At 36.2% G+C, this 23,258-nt stretch overlaps 1 protein-coding gene across 12 annotated transcripts in view; it reads right to left on the reverse strand.

Moving 5' to 3' along the window:
* Positions 1–23,258, reverse strand: part of PCDH15 (protocadherin related 15) — a 1,888,416-nt gene that overhangs the window by 81,867 nt on the left and 1,783,291 nt on the right. For all 12 annotated transcript variants that reach the window (XM_030941315.1, XM_030941316.1, XM_030941314.1 and 9 more), the window contains one exon: positions 9,648–9,775. In XM_030941315.1, coding sequence (XP_030797175.1) covers positions 9,648–9,775 — 128 coding nt within the window. The remainder of the gene's footprint in view (positions 1–9,647; positions 9,776–23,258) is intronic.

A 23,258-nucleotide genomic window follows, 5' to 3' on the forward strand; every position in this document is an offset into this window, starting at 1 on the left:
ACCAAAATCTCAGAAATCTTCACTAAAGAACTCATCCATGTAACCAAAAACCACTTGTTCTCCCCAAAATACTTTTCTACTAAACTTTTTTTTAAAATCCAGGAGTACAAGTGCAGGTTTGCTACATAGGTAAACTTGTGTCATGGGGGTTTGTTGTACCCAAAAACTATTGAAATAAAATAAAGTTAAACTAAATTAAAATCAATAAATAAAATTTTAAACAAACATCAATTTGAAATGTTAAGCACAATATGTAATGTCTTTAAGTTGGTGGGAAAGCATACTGTCTGCTTAGATGAAATTTAAATTCCAGTAGGAGAATCATGCATGCAGATAAATGATAACAGCCTAATTGGTTTAAGTGCTAAACTAGACATATGGTGATTCAGTTACAGGGTCATAGTCAAGAAGGCAATGCACCCTCAGGCACCTACATGTGTTTGCTTAGTTCAAAGTACAAACCATACAAGGTCAAATACTGTGCCAAAACATGAAGGAAACCAGACGAGATTGGGCGCATTGAGGGTGGTATGGCCATAGATGGAAGGAAACCAGTGATTAGTAAGACCTTCTGAAAACACCTGTCCCTTGAAACCATGAGAGAGGTTCCTCATACTTGGCAATGGGGAACCAAAATTAGTGTTTTATGGGACCTTTACTTCGGGCTGGTTCTTGTTTACATCTGTTCTGTATGTAACTAGGAAGAAAATTGTCACAAAATAACTCACTAGCTTTTAAGTAACATAAACCACAAATAGTGTAAAACATAAATGGTGATTTGGATTTCAGAACTAAGCAATCTATGCCGTTTGACCTCTAAAATGTGGTTCTCAAGTATAACAGTTGTCACAGGACACTTGACATTGTTACAGTACATAACATATAAATAAGCAAACCATCAGCTTAAAGATTTTAAAAGAGAACCTGCTTCTAAAGCAGTATTTATGTAAGAAGACATCTGTGGCACAGAGTGATGGAGCATAAAGTATCACAGAGAGATAAGAGCACACCCAGAACTGAATCGGAGTGATTAGAATGTCAGTCCAGTGCTCTTCCACTGGAAACATGGTTGAGCTTGGTCTTGGAAGCAGAATGCCAGGCTGTAAATTGTAGCCTCACTCCCAACTAGCTGCACATGTTGGGAAGGTTACTTATTGCTCCTGTGATGCAGTGTTCTCTGTAAATTAAAGAGATGCTACTTGGGGGAAATACATTAAAAATTCAGAAATGTGCTGGAGATGTTTTGCCTAAGACCCAAGTGAACAAGTATAGGGCTAGAGACCAGGAGCCCCCAGGAGCTGTAACCTCTGTCTAAAAACATTATGTATTACCCTACATTGTTAACCTTGTGCATTTCTATAACTTTTGCTACTACGGCATCACTCTGCTGAAACCTCTCATCACCATTTGTGCTTATTTTGAAAATGTAATAAACTATCAGCCATTAAGTGATGTCTTTTTTCTTGCTGCTTTTTCACAATATTATTTTCTTTTAGTCCATAAATTTCTTAAATTTGGCATCTTTAATAATTCAAAAATACAATGTTCAAAATCTTTTTAACTTTCAGTAGAGATCAAATCAACATTATAACTCAATTTTTCTGACACTGTTTTTCCACATTTGCAACTTGTAAAGAATGAGATTAATTCTTACTGCATTAACTTCTGGAAAATATCTACATAATTCAGAATTTTTTAAAATTAATCTTGATCACATTTAACATCTCCCCATATTTGCAATAAATGCTATTGTTGCAGTTAAGACAACATGCAGTCAACTGAAAAAATTAGTTAACAATTTGAAAAGTGTTTTTAAAATCAAATCTTACTTGTTACCTTAACAGCAGGTATCACAATTTACACAGGTCATCTCCAGTTGAAAATAAATTTGTTGCCTTTTTACTTGTCTCCTAATTTTTCACAGAAAATTAGTATGTTCTCTTATTTTATAGCAGGATTCTACTCCTCATTTCTCCTGGGAAGCAATGTAAGAGGTTACAAGAAAAATTCTTGAACTAAGGTAGACCTAACTTTAAATTCCAACTTCACTGGGTATTTGACTGAGTAATACTGGGAACGTTATCCAGCCTTACTCAGCTTCAATTTTCCCAAAAGTGCAATAAGAAATAACTGCATCAGCCAGGCGCGGTGGCTCAAGCCTGTAATCCCAGCACTTTGGGAGGCTGAGACGGGCAGATCATGAGGTCAGGAGATCGAGACCATCCTGGCTAACATGGTGAAACCCCGTCTCTACTAAAAAATACAAAAAACTAGCCAGGCGAGGTGGTAGGCGCCTATAGTGCCAGCTACTCGGGAGGCTGAGGCAGGAGAATGGCATAAACCCGGAAGGCAGAGATTGTGGTGAGCTGAGATCCGGCCACTGCACTCCAACCTGGGCGACAGAGTGAGACTCTGTCTCAAAAAAAAAAAAAAAAAAAAAAAAAAAGAAATAACTGCATCTACTGCATAAATCAATGTTTTAATTTACTTGTTTTATTTTAATTGATATTATTGTATTTATTCTTCATTTTATTTATTTATTTAAATAGTGTAGGCTAAAATAAATAAATGGCATTTCACAGTTCTCAGAAAAATAATAATGACAACTAAATCACAGTTATTATTATGAATTAGGGAATATTTATCCATTAACATTTCTTCAAAGCCCAGGAGAAACAAAAAGTTAATGTTCAAAGGCCTAGCTAAAACTTTCCTACTTCACACAAAAAATTACAAATATTACAAATATTCATCATTTTTTCTGTTTTTCTGTTGACTACATAGTTGCTTTTTTTACAGTTCTTTCTATGTTCTGGATACTGCTACTTTGAGATATATTTTTTTAATAGATGTTGCAAGTATTTGCTTTTAACATATTGCTTCACTTAGTCATTTATAACACCCTTGTTGCAGCAGTTTGCTATTCTGATGTAACCATATTCATCCGTCATTTTTCATTAGTGTAGGACAGGGGTCCCCAACCCTCAGGCCATGGACAACTACCGGTCCGTGACCTGTTAAGAACCGGGCCACGCAGCAGGAAGTGAGTGGTGGGTGACTGAGTGAAGCTTCATCTGTAATAATAGCTACTCTTCATGGCTCACATAACCTCCTGAGCTCTGCCTCCTGTCAGACCAGTGGCAGCATCCGGTTCTTATAGGAGCACAAACCCTACCATGAGCTGCGCATGCGAGTGTTCCAGGTTGCACACTCCTTATGAAACCTAATGCCTGATGATCTGTCGTTGTCTCTCATCACACCCAGATGGGACCACCTAGTTTCAGAAAAACAAGATCAGGCTTCAACTGATTCTACATTATGGTGAGTTTTATCATTATTTCATTATATATTACAATGTAATAATAATATAAATAAAGTGCACAATAAATGTGATGCACTTCAATCATCTCCAAACCATCCCCTCCCCACTCCTGTCTGTGAAAAAATTGTTTTCCACAAAACCGGTCCCTGATGCCAAAAAGGTTGGGGACCGCTGGTGTAGGATATTTCAGTTAATGATGTTCAACTACTGGCCTGCCCTAGAGAAGGAGGACTCAGAATTGTGGGGAGGCTTTTTCAACTCACAAGGTAATGCAGATTCTGATATGGTCTCCTGGTAGGTTGAGAGGATTAGCGTGTTCCCACAATGCGCATCACTGCCATACTGTTGCAACTGGTGCCTTATGAAACAAAACGCTTAAAAACACAGTACATAGTCAAGAAAAATAAATTGACTAATATAAATCCTTACTTCTGAATTTGGACATAAGCTTCCCATTCATAAGAGCTTCAAAAGAATGAATACCAATTAAAAATAGCTTGAAAAAGAAGTTTTCACATTCTTTCAATAAAAGTTATGCTTTCTCTCCTCTTGGAAATTTTTCTTTATTGTGGTAAAATGCACATAACACAAAACTTAGTATTCCAACCACTTTTCAGTGTACAGTTCAGTGACATTAAATGTATTCACATTGTTCTGCAAATATCACTGCCATTCATGCTCAAAACGTCTTCTTCTTCCCAAATGGCAACAGAGTAGCCATTAAATGATAGCTTCCCATTTAGCTCCCCCCACTCCACCCCTAATCCCTGGCAGCCAACATTCTGCTTTCTGTCTTTATGAATTTGCCTACTCTAGGAACCTCATGTAAGGAGAGTCATACAATATTTGTCCATGTCTAGGTTATTTCACAGAGCATTATGTCCTCATTAATCCATAATGTAACATGTGTTAGAAGTTATTTCCCTTTAGGACTAAATAATATTTCATTGTATGTGTATATCACATTTTGTTTATACGTTCATCTATAGATGAACATATAGATTGTTTTTTTTTTTTTTTTTTTTTTTTTGAGACGGAGTCTCACTCTGTCACCCAGACTGGAGTGCAGTGGCACGATCTCAGCTCACTGCAAGCTCCCCCTCCTGGGTTCACGCCATTCTCCTGCCTCAGCCTCCCAACTAGCTGGGACTACAGCAGGTGCCCGCCACCACACAAGGATTTTTTTTTTTTTTTTTTTGTATTTTTAGTAGAGACAGAGTTTCACCATGTTAGCCAGGATGGTCTTGATCTCCTGACCTCATGATCCGCCCACCTCAGCCTCACAAAGTGCTGGGATTACAGGCGTGAGCCACAGCGCCCGGCCCCGTATGGGTTGTTTCTACTTTTTAGTTGTTGTAAATAGCACTTCTATGAACATGGGTGTACAAATACCTTATCAAGTCCTTACTATCAATTATTTTAAGTATATACTAAAAGTGACATTTTAACTGATGTTAACTACTTGGATTAAAGACTAAAGAAAAAAAAATTACCACTGGATTTTCTTTTTGCACTCCTCATAATTAAAATGACTGATTACTTGTCACTAACAAAAGTCAACTTGGAAGAACCAGTTGTGACATAGATACCCAGCATGAAACCATGGTAAATATAGAACTTCTCAGATAACTTTTTTTGTTCTGTGCACTTTTGATATAATTCATGTACTTAAATGTGACATGAGCATTCAAATTATTGAGCCAGAAATCCAATATCTACATGTCTTTATATGTCTTTGTCCCAGAAAATCCTCAGGAGACCTCCCTTAACAATAACTGCTCAAAAATGACTCACATATCGATGTGCAAACCAATCATTTGCAAAGATAACGGGACAGGAATGATTGGCTCTGACCAGTCAATTTTCACCACCTTGGAATAGGCTTCACTTCCCCTGAAGTACATGATCCCCAAAAATAATGCCTAAATAATGCCTAAATAAATGAACTTCTGTTAAAGCATGAGGAAGGAGAAATGGCCAACTAATGGTGTCTACTATACTCAGATAAAGTGAGTACATAAAATCCAAGGAGACTTCACCTAAATTAACTCAGTGGTACAAACAGAATAATTTAAAACTTACCTTCACCTAAATTTCAGATAATTATATTATTTTCCACTCAGTATAGTGTAAATGTGAACTGAAACTATATTAGGTATTTTGTCCATCTAGATTTAATTATAACATATGTTTTTATTTATTTACTTTTTTGGGGGAGGGGTCTAGTTTACTAGAATGTGGCTTCTGTAAGGGAAGAGAGAGTCTATTTTGTCTGCTTCCATATTTTCAGTACAGGGTAGGAACATAGTATATATTTTCTTTAAAAAATGAACTAAGAACAAGTTTTTAAGTATATTAGGTATACCCCTTCAGAGCAGATGTACACCTGTTTTTTACCATATTATTACTTATATTGGATATTTCATTTCTACAATGGTTTTATTGTGTCACTTTACCTGTAGCATATTTTAAAAATAATGCCCCAAATTCACTACTCATCTTATAAGCTAGTATAGCCCTATTCATTGCTATTTCAAAGTCTTCTCTTACTTTGTCAATCCTATTCTATGTAACAATTCTTCTTTCCCTTCTTACACAAAGTACATATTTACATTTAACTTTTATCATTGTGCATTATGTCATGGACTAAAAAAACAAAACAAAACAAAACAAAACAAAAAAACAAACTTGCTAACATGATAGATGATCTACCATTACCTAATATTGTATAGCAATTGGTAGAAACACCTCTTTCACAATCATGGGCTACTTCCCATTTTTAAAATCATCTTTCCTTCCTTCAAACACCACAGATGAGCTGGCCCTGATTCAGTGCTGTTTCCATTAATATTTTTGTTGCTCTAAGTATAAAATGAGAAGAACTGCTTAACTCATGCTGTGATTAAATTCTGGAAAGGAGAAGACTCTAGGCTTCAAGGCTAAAGGCAGCAAGTGGAATTGTTAAACATTAAGGATTTATTACTCCCATCCCCTCCTAAATCCCTTGCCTCCTATCACTCAAATATGCTCTGCACTTTGCTTCTTCTGGGTTTTGGCTTGCTTAGTTTGTTTCATCTACTTGGACTGTCTTCGTCATATAGGTTTCACTTTGGAAAAAAAAAAAAACCTAACCACCCTTCAGTGCTAGTCTTAGATTCTTCATCCTCCAGGAAACCTTTATGTTCATTCACCAACTGAAATGTTTTCTTCCTTTGAATCCACATGACAATTTGTGCTCTCCTACTTGACTTTATTATAGCATATGCTTGCATCAACACATTACTAAACTTTTTTTTTCTCTCTCTGTCTCTCTCTCTCCCCCTCTCTCTCTGCCTCTCTCTCTCCCTTCTTTCTCTGACTCTTGTATAAAGTACCTAGTATATTATATTGCATGAAGTTGGTTTCCTAGAAAGGACCCCTTTCCCTATCCTGAATAAACCACTGATTGTTTGAAGGAGGGGGTGGGTTCCTTAGAGTTCTCAGCAGTCTGGAGACACAATCACTCCCATCACTGTATACCTACCTCATCACAAGAAGTCCATGCATACTGTAGAGGGCATATCTCCCCACCCAGATGCTTCTTTCAATGCAATGTCTTTACGCACCTTATTAAGACTCAGTATCTCACTGGACTTTTACCCTACTACCAAACTTTCCTCAGAATTCCTTGGAAATCACAGTCATCAACAAAATCCCCTAAATATTCAACTTTCCCTCTTAGTGTTACCTATACTTTTTGATTCCTTCTTTCTCCCTATACCCCTCCTTGACAAAAGACGCTGCTTTCTGTAGATCTCCCAGTAGTGACTCCCATAATTTACATAGCACAGAGCCTAGGAGTACAGGGCAAGCATCCTTCTGACTCCTTTGACACTCAGTACCAATTCCTCTGAAGTGAATGACATCAGATAATGCCACCCATTAAATTTCCTTGTTATAGTCATCACATGCCTTTTGAGTAATCTCCTTTATTAGTGGACTAGTTTAACATTTGGCTTATCTTTTTTTTCCTACATCACACTATAGGATTAGTAGCATAAGTGGTGATGTAAAAATCCACAATGACATTCTAATAACAGTAGCATTTGACAGTCAATAATTCTCTTTTATCAGTCTTGTTCTTTCCATGGTTCAGGGGCCTTGCATTTTCCCTGTATTCCTGCCACCTCATGGTAGCAACATCTCAGTATCCCCACTTCTTCTCCTGATCTGTAAGTGCTGAAGTTCCCAAAGCTTAGTCTTTGTATTTTTTTGTCAAACCCATTTTCTGGGTGATTTCATCTTGACCCCTTTTTTCGCTCTCAAGTCTAGGTCAGCATTTGTAACTGCCTTGCCAAGAATTAGGTTTTTGTACTGAAAAAGCCTCATGAACCTTGATTACTGCCATCACAACAGGCAGTGGAGGAGATATGGGGATCTGTTTAGGACAAAAACCACCAAGTCATTCTTGATTTTTCCTAATGTCCCCTGTATAATTCATCAGCAAATCCTATATGTTCTATATTTTAACCCCCTTCTCAAGGTCTCTAGCCTATCAACATCATTCAACCTACTGTCAAATTTTGCCTGGACTTGCCATGCATTTAACTCTACTTGTCCAAAACACTGTGTTACCCATTCCCGACATCTTCCCTGCACAACATCTACAATAATCTTTTTATATTGGATTATGTCATAACTGTTTAAATCATTCAAAAGCTTTCTTTCCAACACACCTAGGACAAATACCATATTCTAGCCTCAGGTACATTTCTGATCTCATTTCCTATCAGACTTTTTCATTCACACTAGCCTGCAGCTCCCTGTCTACCTTTAGGGCTTTACAAAGAAATCCCAGAATGCTGCTCACTTAAGAATCCACAAGTTGTGATCTTTTGCTTTATTCAGGTAACTGTTTCAGTTTTATCCCAAAAGAACTATCTTGACTTTATTATCTAAAATAGCACCACTCTCATTCTTCCCTTATCAACCTTTTTTTTCCCCTTAGAATTTATCACTACATAACTTACTGATCTATTCATTTCTTCAACTAGTTTGCCTGCATTACTCAGGTGGAAACTTTGATTGTTTGCTTTTTCAATTGCTCTATATCCAACTTCTAGAACAGTGTTTAGCACATTATAGGTACTCAAACATATTTGACTAAATGATAGAACTAAATCAATTAAGAGTTAATGAGATTAAAATACAAAATGAGAAAAATCAGCTACAAAGGATGCTTACTTGTGGATAACAACATAAATTAAATATAATGAGTGACAGATTTGTGGACTACTTTTAGTTAAACTGCTGATTCAGATCAGGGGTCTGTACTTGGCATAGTGGAAGAGCTATTTTGCAAGCCCAACACAATTAGGTTGAATTTTTTTCTTACTGAGAGTGTTTGATAGGTGATAAAACTACACGTAAGAAGAGCTCTAATCATGATGCTCCTGGTAATAGGAAAATAAAGGCAATTACTCATGTGCAAAACTAGAGGCAATCAAAAGCTAGATTTGCTACAGATGTTTAGGTTTTATGTGCAATTTACAGCTATTTACAAGTTAACCATTGAAATGCTGTCCAAAATTAACTCTGCAATTGAGAATCCAAAATGTTTAGCATCTAAACTTTTTCCTCAGTAAAATGCAATCTTAAAATTTTTTCTTAATAATAAAACATTAGTAATGCACAGTTGATTCAAAATAGTCATAAACATTTGATTATAAACAATTATAGTCATTAGTAATAAACATTTGATGAAAAATAAAGAAAAAATTTGAAAATTTACAACTTTGGTCTTAGATACTGCATTTTTGAAATTCCAAGCAAGCCAACATTTTCTGAGACATCAAGATCTTTGTAACTTTTAGTAAAGTACTAAAATTGGTAGCGTTATTTTTTTACTTTCACTCAATCAGCATTTAAAGTTCAAACATTTATTTCAGAAAAAAAATCATTACTTAATTTATTACACTATTTCTTCTACTAGAAGTGGTAATTTAATATTTGTCATTAGAGATTCCATTTTGAGAATCTTTTGAGTTATCCTACTGGAGGAATACAAACCACTAAGAAAATATATACATTTCAACATCTTATTCAATGTAAAACATCATAAATATTTTGTTACCATTTTCATAGTAAAACTCAAAAAGTTGCTAAGTACTTACCTGATATAATCTGTATTGAGTTTAGATAACTAAACTAATATAGCTCCAAGTTTCAGGCTTTTATTTATACAGCATAAGTATGCAGTTAATGCAAACTATAGGGTTACAGCTTATCTGCAAAACCCAAGCTTTCCTTTTATTTTAGTTCTGTATATTAACATAATTTCTCATACCTTCACTTTGAGTACAGAAGTAAACATTCTTGCATCTTCAGATACACCTCCGATGTAGAATTTTTTCTGAAACACTGGGGGATGATTATTTTCATCCTGAATCTCAATGTATACTTTAGCTGTATTGCCTGGAGGACAAGAAATGATACATTTTTTATTGGTGGTTATTCATGGGGGAAAAAAAGCACTGAAGTAAATACTTGCTGCACTTTTCCTGGGAAACACTGAAAATAAATCAAAAGCCATTTCTAGATGGCATGCCTAGTACCCCCAAATTCAGGGGACCCCGATAATGATGCTTCTGGTATAAAAATGTTAAGTTGCTGTTACTTCTTTTAATTACAATGTCCTGGTAATTCATTTTACTTGATTTAATTTGGCACTAAAACATTTCACCCTGCTAATTTTAATGAAACAATTCAACTGTTTTTGTTCACAAACACTTCACACACAATACCAGTTATACCAATGGGACACAAATATGTAAACCCGTTATGAAATAATAGAAACTGCCATAAACTATTATATGAATATATATTTATTTATTCTTAAGTATAAAATCAGCAATGGCATTTCTTTAGCTTAAAATTGTACTATGACATTTTTATTTTAAGACTAAAAGTAACAGTATTTGGGTGAGGTGTTTATTTCCACAAATGGAAAACAAGTGTTATCATGCCTTGGAAACTGTCAATGTTAGAGGCTAACATTCACTGAAAACAATGTAGCTGAAGATAAGATTATGACTCATAAATGCTGCATTTTGCCATTTACATAACAGTAAATGTACCATAAATGATACATGTCATCATCAAATGTTAGAATCTCCCTCAAATCATTACACCTTTAATGAGAAATGTGGTACTTGTCACTAGTCCAAAAATGACCTTTTACAAAACAATGTAATGTATAAAAATAACTTATAAACCAAATAAAATGGGAAATAAGTGGCTATTCATTTCATAAAAAATATAAAGTCAGATAAGTATTGCTAATGTATTACCTAAGTCAACTTTTCCGATGCATTTCAGTTATGATCAAATATATGGCAATTAATGTACATGCTATTTATCAAGGATGTCCTTATTTTGGTGTTTTACCTGTGTTTAATGTCTCCCGTACAATTTTAACTAATTAACCCCAGTGTACTTGCAGGGTACATCATGGGTATACATTTGTATTTGTTGAATAAACTAATGAATGAACAGCTTGTATTAGTAAGAACTTAGAAATCGTCTGTTTTTTTGTTTGTTTGTTTGCTTTTTTGGTTGCCCTGGGAAAGGTCAGAGAGAACAAGGAGTTAACCCTATGATTTTGCTCCTGTCCTGCTGATACTCATTCAGTTTTTCTCTATTTGTCATCTGTGACCTGGAAGAGGTAGAATCAAGAGGAAAACCATGCTAGCTCAACAGAGAAGAGAACCAGCAGGGAAGTAGGGCTAATAGCAGATTATGCTTCTCTATCCTGCAGTGCCAGGGCTCTGACTTGTACCCTAGTCAGCCAATCAGAATTCATCCAAAATGAAATCATTTTTAGTTTAGTAGCAGACCAATTTTATCTCTAGAATAAAAAATGCTAACAGCTCTAAATTTAAAAATAAAAGAGGAATTTTAGAATATATCACCTTTCCAATCACTTATTTCCTCTTTCATTCAGAAATATATACAATTCACATGTGCTATTTCTTTTCAGAACTCTTAGAATGACAGAAGTCTCAGAAAAATACTGATGATGTATATTTTCTTCTTTAAATGGGATGAGTCATTTAAAATGTTATACAATTTGCAAAGAACAAGAACTTTGTCATGATCTCTTCCCTTACCTCCCAGCCCTAACTTCATATCTGGATGGTAACCAAATCCTACATGTCAGCCTCATAAGCAGGTAAATTAATGCATAATAAATATATATTGTGTATTATATATATATATATATAGTCATTTTTCTCTCAGCTCCACAGCTGCCCATATACTTAAGTCTGTTGTTGTCTCACCTGAGTGATTAAACATCATCTGCTCCCCTGTCATGTCTTTCTATTGTGTCCTGCATTCTGATATAACAAAGATATTACAAAATATACAAATGGGATACATGAAATCAAATGTTAACCCAACAACCACCATTCATATGTACATTTTTTTTTTTTTTTTTTTTTTTTTGAGATGGAGTCTGGCTCCAATGCCCAGGCTGGAGTGCAGTGGCACAATTTCGGCTCACTGCAAGCTCCACCTCCTGGGTTCACACCATTCTCCTGCCTCTGTCTCCTGAGTAGCTGGGACTACAGGGGCTCACCACCACACTCAGCTATTTTTTTTGTGTTTTTAGTAGGGACGGGGTTTCACCGCATTAGCCAGGATGGTTTCCATCTCCTGATCTTGTGATCCGCCCACCTTGGCCTCCCAAAGTGCTGGGATTACAGGTGTGAGCCACTGCACCCGGTCTCGTATGTACATTTAACAGAGACATTACAAAATACAAATAGGATACACTGAAGCAAATGTTAAACCAACCACCATTCATATGTACGTTCTATCATTTAATTGTTTCTTTGTAAACATTCATTGTAACTTTTGAGGGACTGCCAGTGTTAGCTACTCTGGTTACTACTATGTGAGATAAAATATAAAATATATAATCTTCAAAACATAAACAATTTATATCAAACCATTTAGCATAAAATATAAGGCTCTTAATAATCTAACATGGTTATTTGGTTTTATTTTACTCTTCTCTCAATTTTATTATCATTGATAGATATTACGAGCAAGCAATTTTGTGGCTGTAATTGTGTGTGTACATACACAATCCCAAAACCCTCACAGACACACACACACACACATACACACACACACACACATATGCATATATGCACGCAAACCTACAAACTTTACAAAGTCTTGAAGAATAAAGAAGGGTATTATAAAATACATGGACTCTATTACAGGTAGAACTTTAAGACTTAAACTCATGATTTTGGGTTATTAGATTACTCATTTTTTTTCCAAACAATACTACACTAATCCATTTTTTAATTGATAAATACATTTTAATACGTAGTGAATTTTTCACCATAGCCTTAAAAAGTCTATGACTAGGGAAGTAACTTGGTGGTATAGTCTATAGAAGAATAACTTTATTTGGCTCTGGTTTACTGAAAGCTAAGGGGCTTTCTTTTGTAAGTCAGGTATTTATTTAGGTGTGTTCATATGTCTGATTAATAAGTACTAACAATTCTTTTTTTTTTTTTTTTTTTGAGATGGAGTTTGACTCTTGTTGCCCAGGCTAGAATGCAATGGCACAATCTTGGCTCACCACAACCTCTGCCTCTTGGGTTCAAGCGATTCTCCTGCAGCCTCCTGAGCAGCTGTGACTACAGGCATGTGCCACCGTGGCCAGCTAATTTTTTGTGTTTTTTTCAGTAGAGATGGGATTTGTGCATGTTGGTGAGGCTGGTCTCGAACTCCTGACCTCAGGTAATTCGCCCACCTCAGTCTCTCAAAGTTCTGGGAATACAGACATGAGCCACCATGCCTGGCCAACAATTCTTAAAAATATCATGTGTATATTCATATACATACTTACATGTATACTTTGTGCATATAAGTTTAAGATTCAAATACCAAATTGTTCCTATGAAAGCTCCTTTGATTCAGTGGCCTGTATCAGTTATTAAGTGGTTTGTGGGAAAAGGGTCTATGGATAACCCAAAATATTATTATATAACCTGAACATAATGGGGAGAGATGATTATACTTAATTATAATATTTTAATTAAATGATATTTATTTATATGAAAATTAATGACTATACAATACTAAATTCCAGAATACTTCACAACCAGCACACAAACAAAAACTCAAAAACATTGTTTAGACTTAAAGAATTTATACATTTATTTATTTATTTTAAAAAGCCATGATCATTTAGTTCTTTTCACAAAAGAGAAACAGCTATAATGTGATTTATAACAATACTGTATCATGAATTTTGAAATTTATTATGTTTGCTATATATCTAATTATAGTAGGATAGTTTGTAATAGTCAACCAAAAATAAATATACAATTGTGAAAAAGGTGTTTTAATTAAGTTTGTGGCTTAGAATAAAATTGTTAATTTTTGTTTTCCATAATGTAAAATAGACTAGTCTTCTTTTTTTTCCTTCTCCTTGATAATTTAGGCAGTTGTTAGGTATCCTCCTTTGAAATGCTATAGTGTATTAAAAATGTTTCTTTCTATAAATAACCTTTCCAGAGCTTAGTTTACATTGCATTTAGTTATAAGCATGATTTTATTCTTATTAGATTTTAATATTCTTAAAGATGGACATTGTATCTCCTACATCTATTAGTACTATAATGCTTCAGTTTGTAGATAGTTTTTCCCCTCAGATATTATTCTAACAGAATTTCTTAATTTTTGCTGAACAAAAAAGTTGATATTCAATTAATTTGTTAGTTTTCTTTGATTATAATCATGAGATTATGATTAACTGAAACAAAAAGTTAACTCTTGGAAGGATATGAGGGAGCTCACTAAATCAAAGTGAAGTCCAAAGAAGGCTTTCAGTACCACAAAATAATCAGGAAGTTGCAGAGTCTTTAAAGCAGCAGATGTTTGATTTTCTTGCAGGTAACTGCAGATGAAATAACAGCAAACTCTGTTCTTCTATGTTCTTTTACCCTACTTCTTCCTCTTTTTTTTTTTTTTTTTTTTTTTTAAACAAACAAAAAAACAACCCACTAGGCTTAAGAATCATACCCTGGGGACACATTACCTGACTGTTCTAATTTGGGTCATGTGCTTGATCCTTGTCTCGGGGAGGAGAAGTCACCAGATCATCCACTTGAGAAATCATTGGGATAATTACAAGAAATTGTAGTGTTTCCACTTAAAGAATGTAAAATAAATGTTGGCCAGTAAAAAAAGTAAAAGCAAATAAATGTACACCTATAGTTAAATCACTAGAACAGCTTTCTTTTAGATTTTTTTATTCATGTATACACAATGTACATGACATCATCGATTTCCTCGGCTCACATGCTTCCCCACTAAGGACTGTACCATGTTCTTCCACCAGATTTGGATATTGATTATTTCAAGGTAGAAACTTGGAAGCAACTCTGATTTAAATTATTTTAAGATAGCCTGTTTTTTATCTCCTTGAGTATTTACAAAAACTTTTTTTCCATGTCGTATCCTTTATTTAACGTAGACATCAAACATATAACCAAAGAAAGATGCTAGAAAGGAAAAGGAAAGCACCATGATAAAACAGATTGAAAAATGTTAGGGGACCAACATGCGTGCCTAATATCCTAGTATTCTCCTCCAGTCTCCCTTCTGACTCATCTAAACAATGCAAGTATTGGAAAGAGAACCAAAAACAGTGAAAGAAATTACAAACTAGGCTAAAGAGTTATTTGGAAAGTGTTTTGGTTAAGAGACATTATAATTTTTCTGTGTGCTTTGGGGCACCCTGCCTTATTTTTCTTCCGTTATTAATTTTTTTCTCCAATTTTCTATGGGACAATCTTTTCTTTGGCCAGAACATTTGGCTTTAGTAAGCCAAAAGTTTTAAAAATGACTCCTGAGGTAAGAAAATGTGAGATACCTTCTTGCGATGTTTTAAAGAAAGAGAAAATAATACTTTTATGTAGTCAAGCTCAGGGAAAAATGTAAGACTTAGTACAGATACCTCCTTGAATATTTCTTCTGTTCTATTTTAGACATTTAAACATGGTAGAAGGAGTTCAGAAGAGTGATTTTAAATACCTATTAACCTCAACTTGACTCTATGATTTTTAAGACCAAATTTAGTTTGATTTTTTCCCTTCCCTTACTTTTAATAATCAATACTGTGATGTTAGTTTTTTCTTTTTAGGAAGGCCCTATTATCCTCAAGATGAATCCATTTCATTTATCCACATGACTAATCTAGTGCCTACACTGCACTGGATTTTCAAAGAAAGCCTTACTGAATAGAAAGCCAATGAGTTAAAAGTGTTCTCAACTGTGATCAATTTGGCTTCTCCAGAGCCATTTTTGATAGTCATGATTGTGTGGATAGGGGAAGGTAGTGCTACTGGAATTAAATGAGTAGAGGTCAGGGATGCTGAGAAATGTTCTGTGATGAACAGAATGGGTCCTCATCCCAAACAAACAAAATATTTGTCCCAAAATATCATTAGTGATGAGGCTGAGAAACCCCAAGTTAAGTAAAAAGAGAAAGAGGAATTAGATGAGTTAAGATAAAATGGAAAGTTTCCAAAAAGCTATAGTAACACCCTCCTCAATCCATATGCATGTACATGACTTTAATGTGGAACTTATCAATATATGCTGTAATTATTTGATCACACATTGGTTATACTCTTTTTGACTGTGTCCTATAAAGTCAAGGGCTCAAGCCTGTTTACTTCTACTCCTGCCACTGCCTTCTGGCCTCTGTTCCTGACATTCTCTCCATTTAAAATATTCTTAACTCCAAGTCATTTCTTTAGTCATTGCTGGCAAATATACATTATAGAAATATTTATTCCTGTACTTGGGAATGTAGGAGTTTAGTCTGATTAGAAAACATACACTAGACTATATTTTCCTCAACACCTTAAAGGAAAGGACTGTGTTTTTCTTATTGTTATAAATCCTTCTTGCCTGACACATTAAATGATTTTTTAAATTGTTATCATGGTAAACAATTTATAGAGTCTTCAAACAGTCCTATTGAAGAGAATTTTTTAAATGCCTGGAATATCAGATTTATATTTGTTAATTTGTTGGTATCAAGAGATTGAAGTCAGTTCCTGACTCTAAAAACACACAATTTTTTATGCTGTTTTTCTTTTAAGACAATTTTTGTTTATGCTTTACGGGTAAATTAATTCTGGAAGCATTGTGACTTCCACATAGTAGGTGACATGGTTTGGCTCTGTGTCCCCACCCAAATCTCATCTTGAACTATAATCCTCACATATCAAGGGAAGAACCTTGGTGGGAAGTGATCAGATCATGGGGGCAGATTTCCCCAGTGTGTTCTCATGTAGTGAGTTTGCACGAAATCTGATGGTTTTATAAGGGGTGCTTCCCCCTTCACTCTGTCTTTCCTGCTGCCTTGTGAAGAAGGTACTTGCTTCTCTTTCCCCTTCCACCATGATTGTAAGTTTTCTGAGGCCTCCCCAGCCATGCAGAACTGTGAGTCAATTAAATATCTTTTCTTTATAAATTACCCAGTCTCGGGTACTTCTTTATAGCAGTGTGAAAACAGATTAATACAGTAGGGGTTCAATAAATGTTAAATTAAATTGTAATTGCTACCACTTCACTACTCCCAAGTGTCCTCTTAAATAAAATAAATTGCTCTATTTTATTCCTGTAAATTAAATGAGGTAACAGATTTTTTAGCATTTAAAAATCATAATAACAGACATCCCTGTTCCAAGATGGCTGAATAGGAACAGCTCCAGTCTGCAGCTCCCAGCGTGACTGGTGCAGAAGACAGGTGATTTCTGAGCTTCTAACTGAGGTACCTAATTCGTCTCAATGGGACTGGTTGGACAGAGGGTGCAGCCCACAGAGGGTGAGCCGGAGCAGGGTAGGACATTGCCTCACCTGGGAAGCACAAGGGGTCAGGGGATTTCCCTTTCCTAGCCAAGGGAAGCCATGGCAGATTGTACCCAGTAAATAGGGACACTGCTGCTCAAATGCTGCGCTTTTCCAGTCTTAGCAAATGGCACACCAGGAGATTATACCTGCGCCTGCTTGGTGGGTCCCATGCCCACAGAGCCTTGCTCACTGCTAGCACAGCAGTCTGAGATCGATATGCGAGGCAGCAGCCTGCCAGGGGAGGGGTGTTTGCCATTGCTGAGGCTTGAGTAGGTGAACAACGTGGCTGGGGAAGCCCAAACTGGGAGGAGCCCACTACAGCTCAAAAAGGCCTGCTGCTTCTGTAGACTCCACTTCTGGGGGCAGGGCATAGCTGAACAAAAGGCATCAGAAACTTCTGCTTAAATGTCCTGGTCTGACAGCTCTGAAGAGAGCAGTGGTTCTCCCAGCATGATGTTTGAGCTCTGAGAACAGACAGACTGCCTCCTCAAGTGGGTCCCTACCCCTGTGTAGCCTAACTAGGGGACACCTCCCAGTAGGAGCTGACTGACACCTCATACAGGTGGGTGGCCTTCTGGCACAAAGCATCCAGAAGAAGGATCAGGCAGCAATATTTACTGTTCTGCAATATTTGCTGTTCTGCAGCCTCCGCTGGTAATATCCAGGCAAACAGTTTGGAGTGGACCTCCAGCAAACTTCAACAGACCTACAGCTGAGGGACCTGACTGTTAGAAGGAAAACTAACAAACAGAAAGGAATAGCATCAACATCAACAATAAGGACATCCACATCAAAACCCCATCTGTAGGTCACCAACATCAAAAACCAAAGGCAGATAAAACCACAAAGATGGGGAGAAACCAGAGCAGAAAAGCTGAAAATTCTAAAAACCAGAGCACCTCTTCTCCTCCAAAGGATCACAGCTCCTCGCCAGCAACGGAACAAAGCTGGATAGAGAATGACTTTGATGAGTTGACAGAAGTAGGCTTCAGATGGTCGGTAATAACAAACTTATCTGAGCTAAAGGAGGATGTTCGAATCCATCACAAGGAAGCTAAAAACCTTAAAAAAAATTTAAACGAGTGGTTAACTAGAAGAAACAGTGTAGAGAAGACCTAAAATGATCTGATGGAGCTGAAAACCATGGCAGGAAACTACGCGACACATGCACAAGCTTAAATAGCCAATTTGATCAAGTGGAAGAAAGGGTATCAGTGATTGAAGATCAAGTTAATGAAATAAAGCTAGAAGAGAAGTTTAGAGAAAAAAAGAGTAAAAAGAGATGAACAAATCCTCCAAGAAATATGGGACTATGTGAAAAGACCAAATCTACATTTGATTGGTGTACCTGAAAGTGGTGGAGAGAATGGAACCAAGTTGGAAAACACTCTTCAGGATATGATCCAGGAGAACTTTCCCAACCTAGCAAGGCAGGCCAACATTCAAATTCAGGAAATACAGAGAACACTACAAAGATACTCTTATTCTAAAACGGACCACATAGTTGTAAGTAAAGCACTCCTCAGCAAATGTAAAAGAATAGAAATCACAACAAACTGTCTCTCAGACCACAGTGCAATCAAATTAGAATTTAGGATTAAGAAACTCACTCAAAACCACACAACTACTTGGAAACCAAAAAACGTGCTCCTGAATGACTACTGGGTAAATAATGAAATGAAGGCAGAAATAAAGATGTTCTTTGAAACCAATGAGAACAAAAACACAACCTACCAGAATCTCTGGGACACATTTAAAGCAGTGTGTGGAGGGAAATTTATAGGACTAAATGCCCCCAAGAGAAAACAGGAAAGATCTAAAATCAACACCCTAACATCATAATTAAAAGAACTAGAGAAGCAAGAGCAAACAAATTCAAATGTTAGCAGAAGGTAAGAAATAACTAAGATCAGAGCAGAACTGAAGGAGATAGAGACACAAAAAACCCTTCAAAAACTCAATGAATCCAGGAGCTGGTGTTTTGAAAAGATCAACAAAATTGATAGACTGCTGCTAGCAAGACCAATAAAGTCTTACATCCTCCCAAGACTAAATCAGGAAGAAGTTGAATCTCTGAATAGAACAATAACAGGCTCTGGAATTGAGGCAATAATTAATAGCCTACCAACCAAAAAAATATCCAGGACCAGACAGATTCACAGCCAAAGTCTACTAGAGGTACAAAGAGGAGATGCTACTTTCCTTCCGAAACTATTCAAATCAATAGAAAAAAAGGGAATCCTCTCTAACTCATTTTATGAGGCCAGCATCAACCTGATACCAAAGCCTGGCAGAAACACAACAAAAAAAGAGAATTTTAGACCAATATCCCTGATGAACATTGATGTAAAAATCCTCAATAAAATACCAGTAAACTGAATCCAGCAGCACATCAAAAAGCTTATCCACCAAGATCAAGTAAGCTTCATCCATTGGATGCAAGGCTGGTTCAACATACACAAATGAATAAACATAATCAATCACATAAACAGAACCAATGACAAAAGCCACATGATTTTCTCAATAGATGCAGAAAAGGCCTTTGAAAAAATTCAACAGCCCTTCATGCTAAAAACTCCCAATAAACTATGTATTAATGGAACATATCTCAAAATAATAACAGGTATTTCTGACAAACCCACAGCCAGTATCTTACTGAATGGGCACAAACTGGAAGCATTCCCTTTGAAAACTGGCACAAGACAGGGATGTCCTCTCTCACCACTCCTATTCAACATAGTGTTGGAAGTTCTGGCCAGTGCAATCAGGCAGGAGAAAGAAATAAAGGGTATTTGATTAGGAAAAGAGAAAGTCAAAGAGTCCCTGTTTGCAGATGACATGATTGTATGTTTAGAAAACCCCATCGTCTCAGCCCAAAATCTCCTTTAGCTGATAAGAACTTCAGCAGGCCGGGCGCGGTGGCTCAAGCCTGTAATCCCAGCACTTTGGGAGGCCGAGACGGGCGGATCACGAGGTCAGGAGATCGAGACCATCCTGGCTAACACGGTGAAACCCCGTCTCTACTAAAAATACAAAAAACTAGCCGGGGGTGGTGGCGGGCGCCTGTAGTCCCAGCTACTCGGGAGGCTGAGGCAGGAGAATGGCGGGAACCCGGGAGATGGAGCTTGCAGTGAGCCGAGATTGTGCCACTGCACTCCAGCCTGGGCAACAGAGCGAGACTCCATCTCAAAAAAAAAAAAAAAAAAAAAAAAAAAAAAAAAAAAAAAAAAAAAAAAAAGAACTTCAGCAAAGTCTCAGGATACAAAAATCAATGTGCAAAAATCACAAGCATTCCTATACACCAATAACAGACAAACAGAGAGCCAAATCATGAGTGAACTCCCATTAGCAATTGCTACAAAGGGAATAAAATACTTAAGAATCCAACTTTCAAGGGATGTGAAGGACCTCTTCAAGGAGAACTACAAACCCCTGCTCAATGAAATAAAAGAGGACAGAAACAAATGGAAGAACATTCCATGCTCATGGATAGGAAGAATCAATATAGTGAAAATGGCCACACTGCCCAAGGTAATTTACAGATTCAATGCCATCCCCATCAAGCTACCAATGACTTTATTCACAGAATTGAAAAAAAAAAAAAAAAAAAACTACTTTAAAGTTCATATGGAACCAAAAAAGAGCCCTCATAGACCAGACAATCCTAAGCAAAAAGAACAAAGCTGGAGGCATCACACTACCTGACTTCAAACTATACTACAAGGCTACAGTAACCAAAACAGCATGGTACTGGTACCAAAACAGAGATATAGATTAATGGAACAAAACAGAGGCCTCAGAAATAACACCACACATCTACAACCATCTGATCTTTGACAAACCTGAGAAAAACAAGAAATGGGGAAAGGATTCCCTATTTAATAAATGGTGCTGGGAAAACTGGCTAGCCATATGTAGAAAGCTGAAACTGGATCCCTTCCTTACACCTTACACAAAAATTAATTCAAGATGGATTAAAGACTTAAATGTTAGAACTAAAACCATAAAAAACCCTAGAAGAAACCTGGGCAGTACCAATCGGGATACAGGCATGGTCAAGGACTTCATAACTAAAACACCAAAAGCCACAATAGACAAATGAGATCTAATTAAAATAAAGAGCTTCTGCACGGCAAAAGAAACTACCATCAGAGTGAAAAGGCAAACTACAGAATGGGAAAATTTTTTTGCAATCCACCCATCTGACAAAGGGCTAATATCCAGAATCTACAAAGAACTTAAACAAATTTACAAGACAAAGTCAAACAACCCCATCAAAAAGTAGGTAACTGATATGAACAGACATTTTTCAAAAGAAGACATTTATGCAGTCAACAGAGACATGAAAAAATGCTCATCATCACTGGTCATCAGAGAAATGCAAATCAAAACCACAATGAGATACCATCTCACACCAGTTACAATGGCGATCATTAAAAAGTCAGGAGACAACAGATGCTAGAGAGGATGTGGAGAAACAGGAATTTTTTTTTACACTGTTGGGGGGAGTTTAAACCAGTTTAACCATTGTGGAAGACAGTGTGGCAATTCCTCAAGGATCTAGAGCTAGAAATACCATTTGACCCAGCGATCCCATGACTGGGTATATACCCAAAGGATTATAAATCATGCTACTATAGAGACACACGCATATGTATGTTTATTGCGGCACTATTCACAATAGCAAAGACTTGGAACTGACTCAAATGTCCATCAATGATAGACTGGATTAAAAAAATGTGGCACATATATACCATACTTTATGGAATACTATGCAGCCATAAAAAAGGATGAGTTCATGTCCTTTGCAGGGACATGGATGAAGCTGGAAACCATCATTCTCAGCAAACTATCACAAGGACAGAAAATCAAACACCACATGTTCTCACTCATAGGTGGGAATTGAACAATGAGAACATGTGACACAGGACAGGGAACATCACACACCAGGGCCTGTCATGGGGTGGGGGGAAGGGGGAAGGACAGCATTAGGAGAAATACCTAATGTAAATGTTGAGTTAATGGGTGTAGCAAACCAATATGGCACATGTATACCTATGTAACAAACCTACACGTTGTGCACATGTGCCCTAAAACTTAAAGTATATTGAAAAAATCATAATAACAAACAACTGCATGTTGTTTCAATTAAAAGCAATCTATTAAAAACAACAGATTTCTCTAAAAAGTTTAACTTTAGGAAAATATTGACTCTGAAACCATTTTATAATTTGATGGGCTATTTGAAAACATCTTGAAGATTCTGGTTTTTATATCATTATTAATTTTCTCTATGTTCCCCTGTTCCAGTTTGTATTCTATAGGCAAATTAATGGTTCTATAGGCAAATTAATGTTAAAAACGAAAGGATCATCTGAGAGAAATGCTTAAGCTGTTCTTACTAATGGGTCTATACATACATATTTTTGAATATACAGGTGGAAATACATATTTTTACTACAAATAGAATAATTGATCTTAATTGGTATATTTTTAAGTTATTCACTAAAAATATAAAGTAGAATTTGAGAGAAAAGAGAGAAAATATAGTGCGTCCACTAGAGAGAATTAACAGGAATAAAATAGACTTACAAAACACTTAGAAAATAAATTATTAAGTATATTAAGATGAGAAGCTCACTGGTTCTTCTCAGTTTTTGCTCTGCGGAGATTATATGTAGCTATATTTTTATACACTATTTATTTTGACTGGCTAGGCAGAAAGATAGATTGACTCTTGTGGTTCATTTCAATAGTTTTCAAATTTAGCTTGGACATTGAATTAATTAGACTTTGCATAATGTTAATTGCTTGTATCTAAAAGAAATATTTTCTGTATGTGTTTGGCTGATAGGTTAATAACTGAATTGAGTAAATAACTGCCCGTCACTACTGGCTCCCAAATGTGACATTCATATTTCCTTTTTTTGCAGGGCACAGAGTCTCGCTCTGTCATCCAGGCTGGAGTGCAGTGGCACGATCTTGGCTCACTGTAACCTCCACCTCC

Source organism: Rhinopithecus roxellana, chromosome 11 (assembly GCF_007565055.1).
Source record: "Rhinopithecus roxellana isolate Shanxi Qingling chromosome 11, ASM756505v1, whole genome shotgun sequence".
Taxonomy (NCBI): Eukaryota; Metazoa; Chordata; class Mammalia; order Primates; family Cercopithecidae; genus Rhinopithecus; species Rhinopithecus roxellana.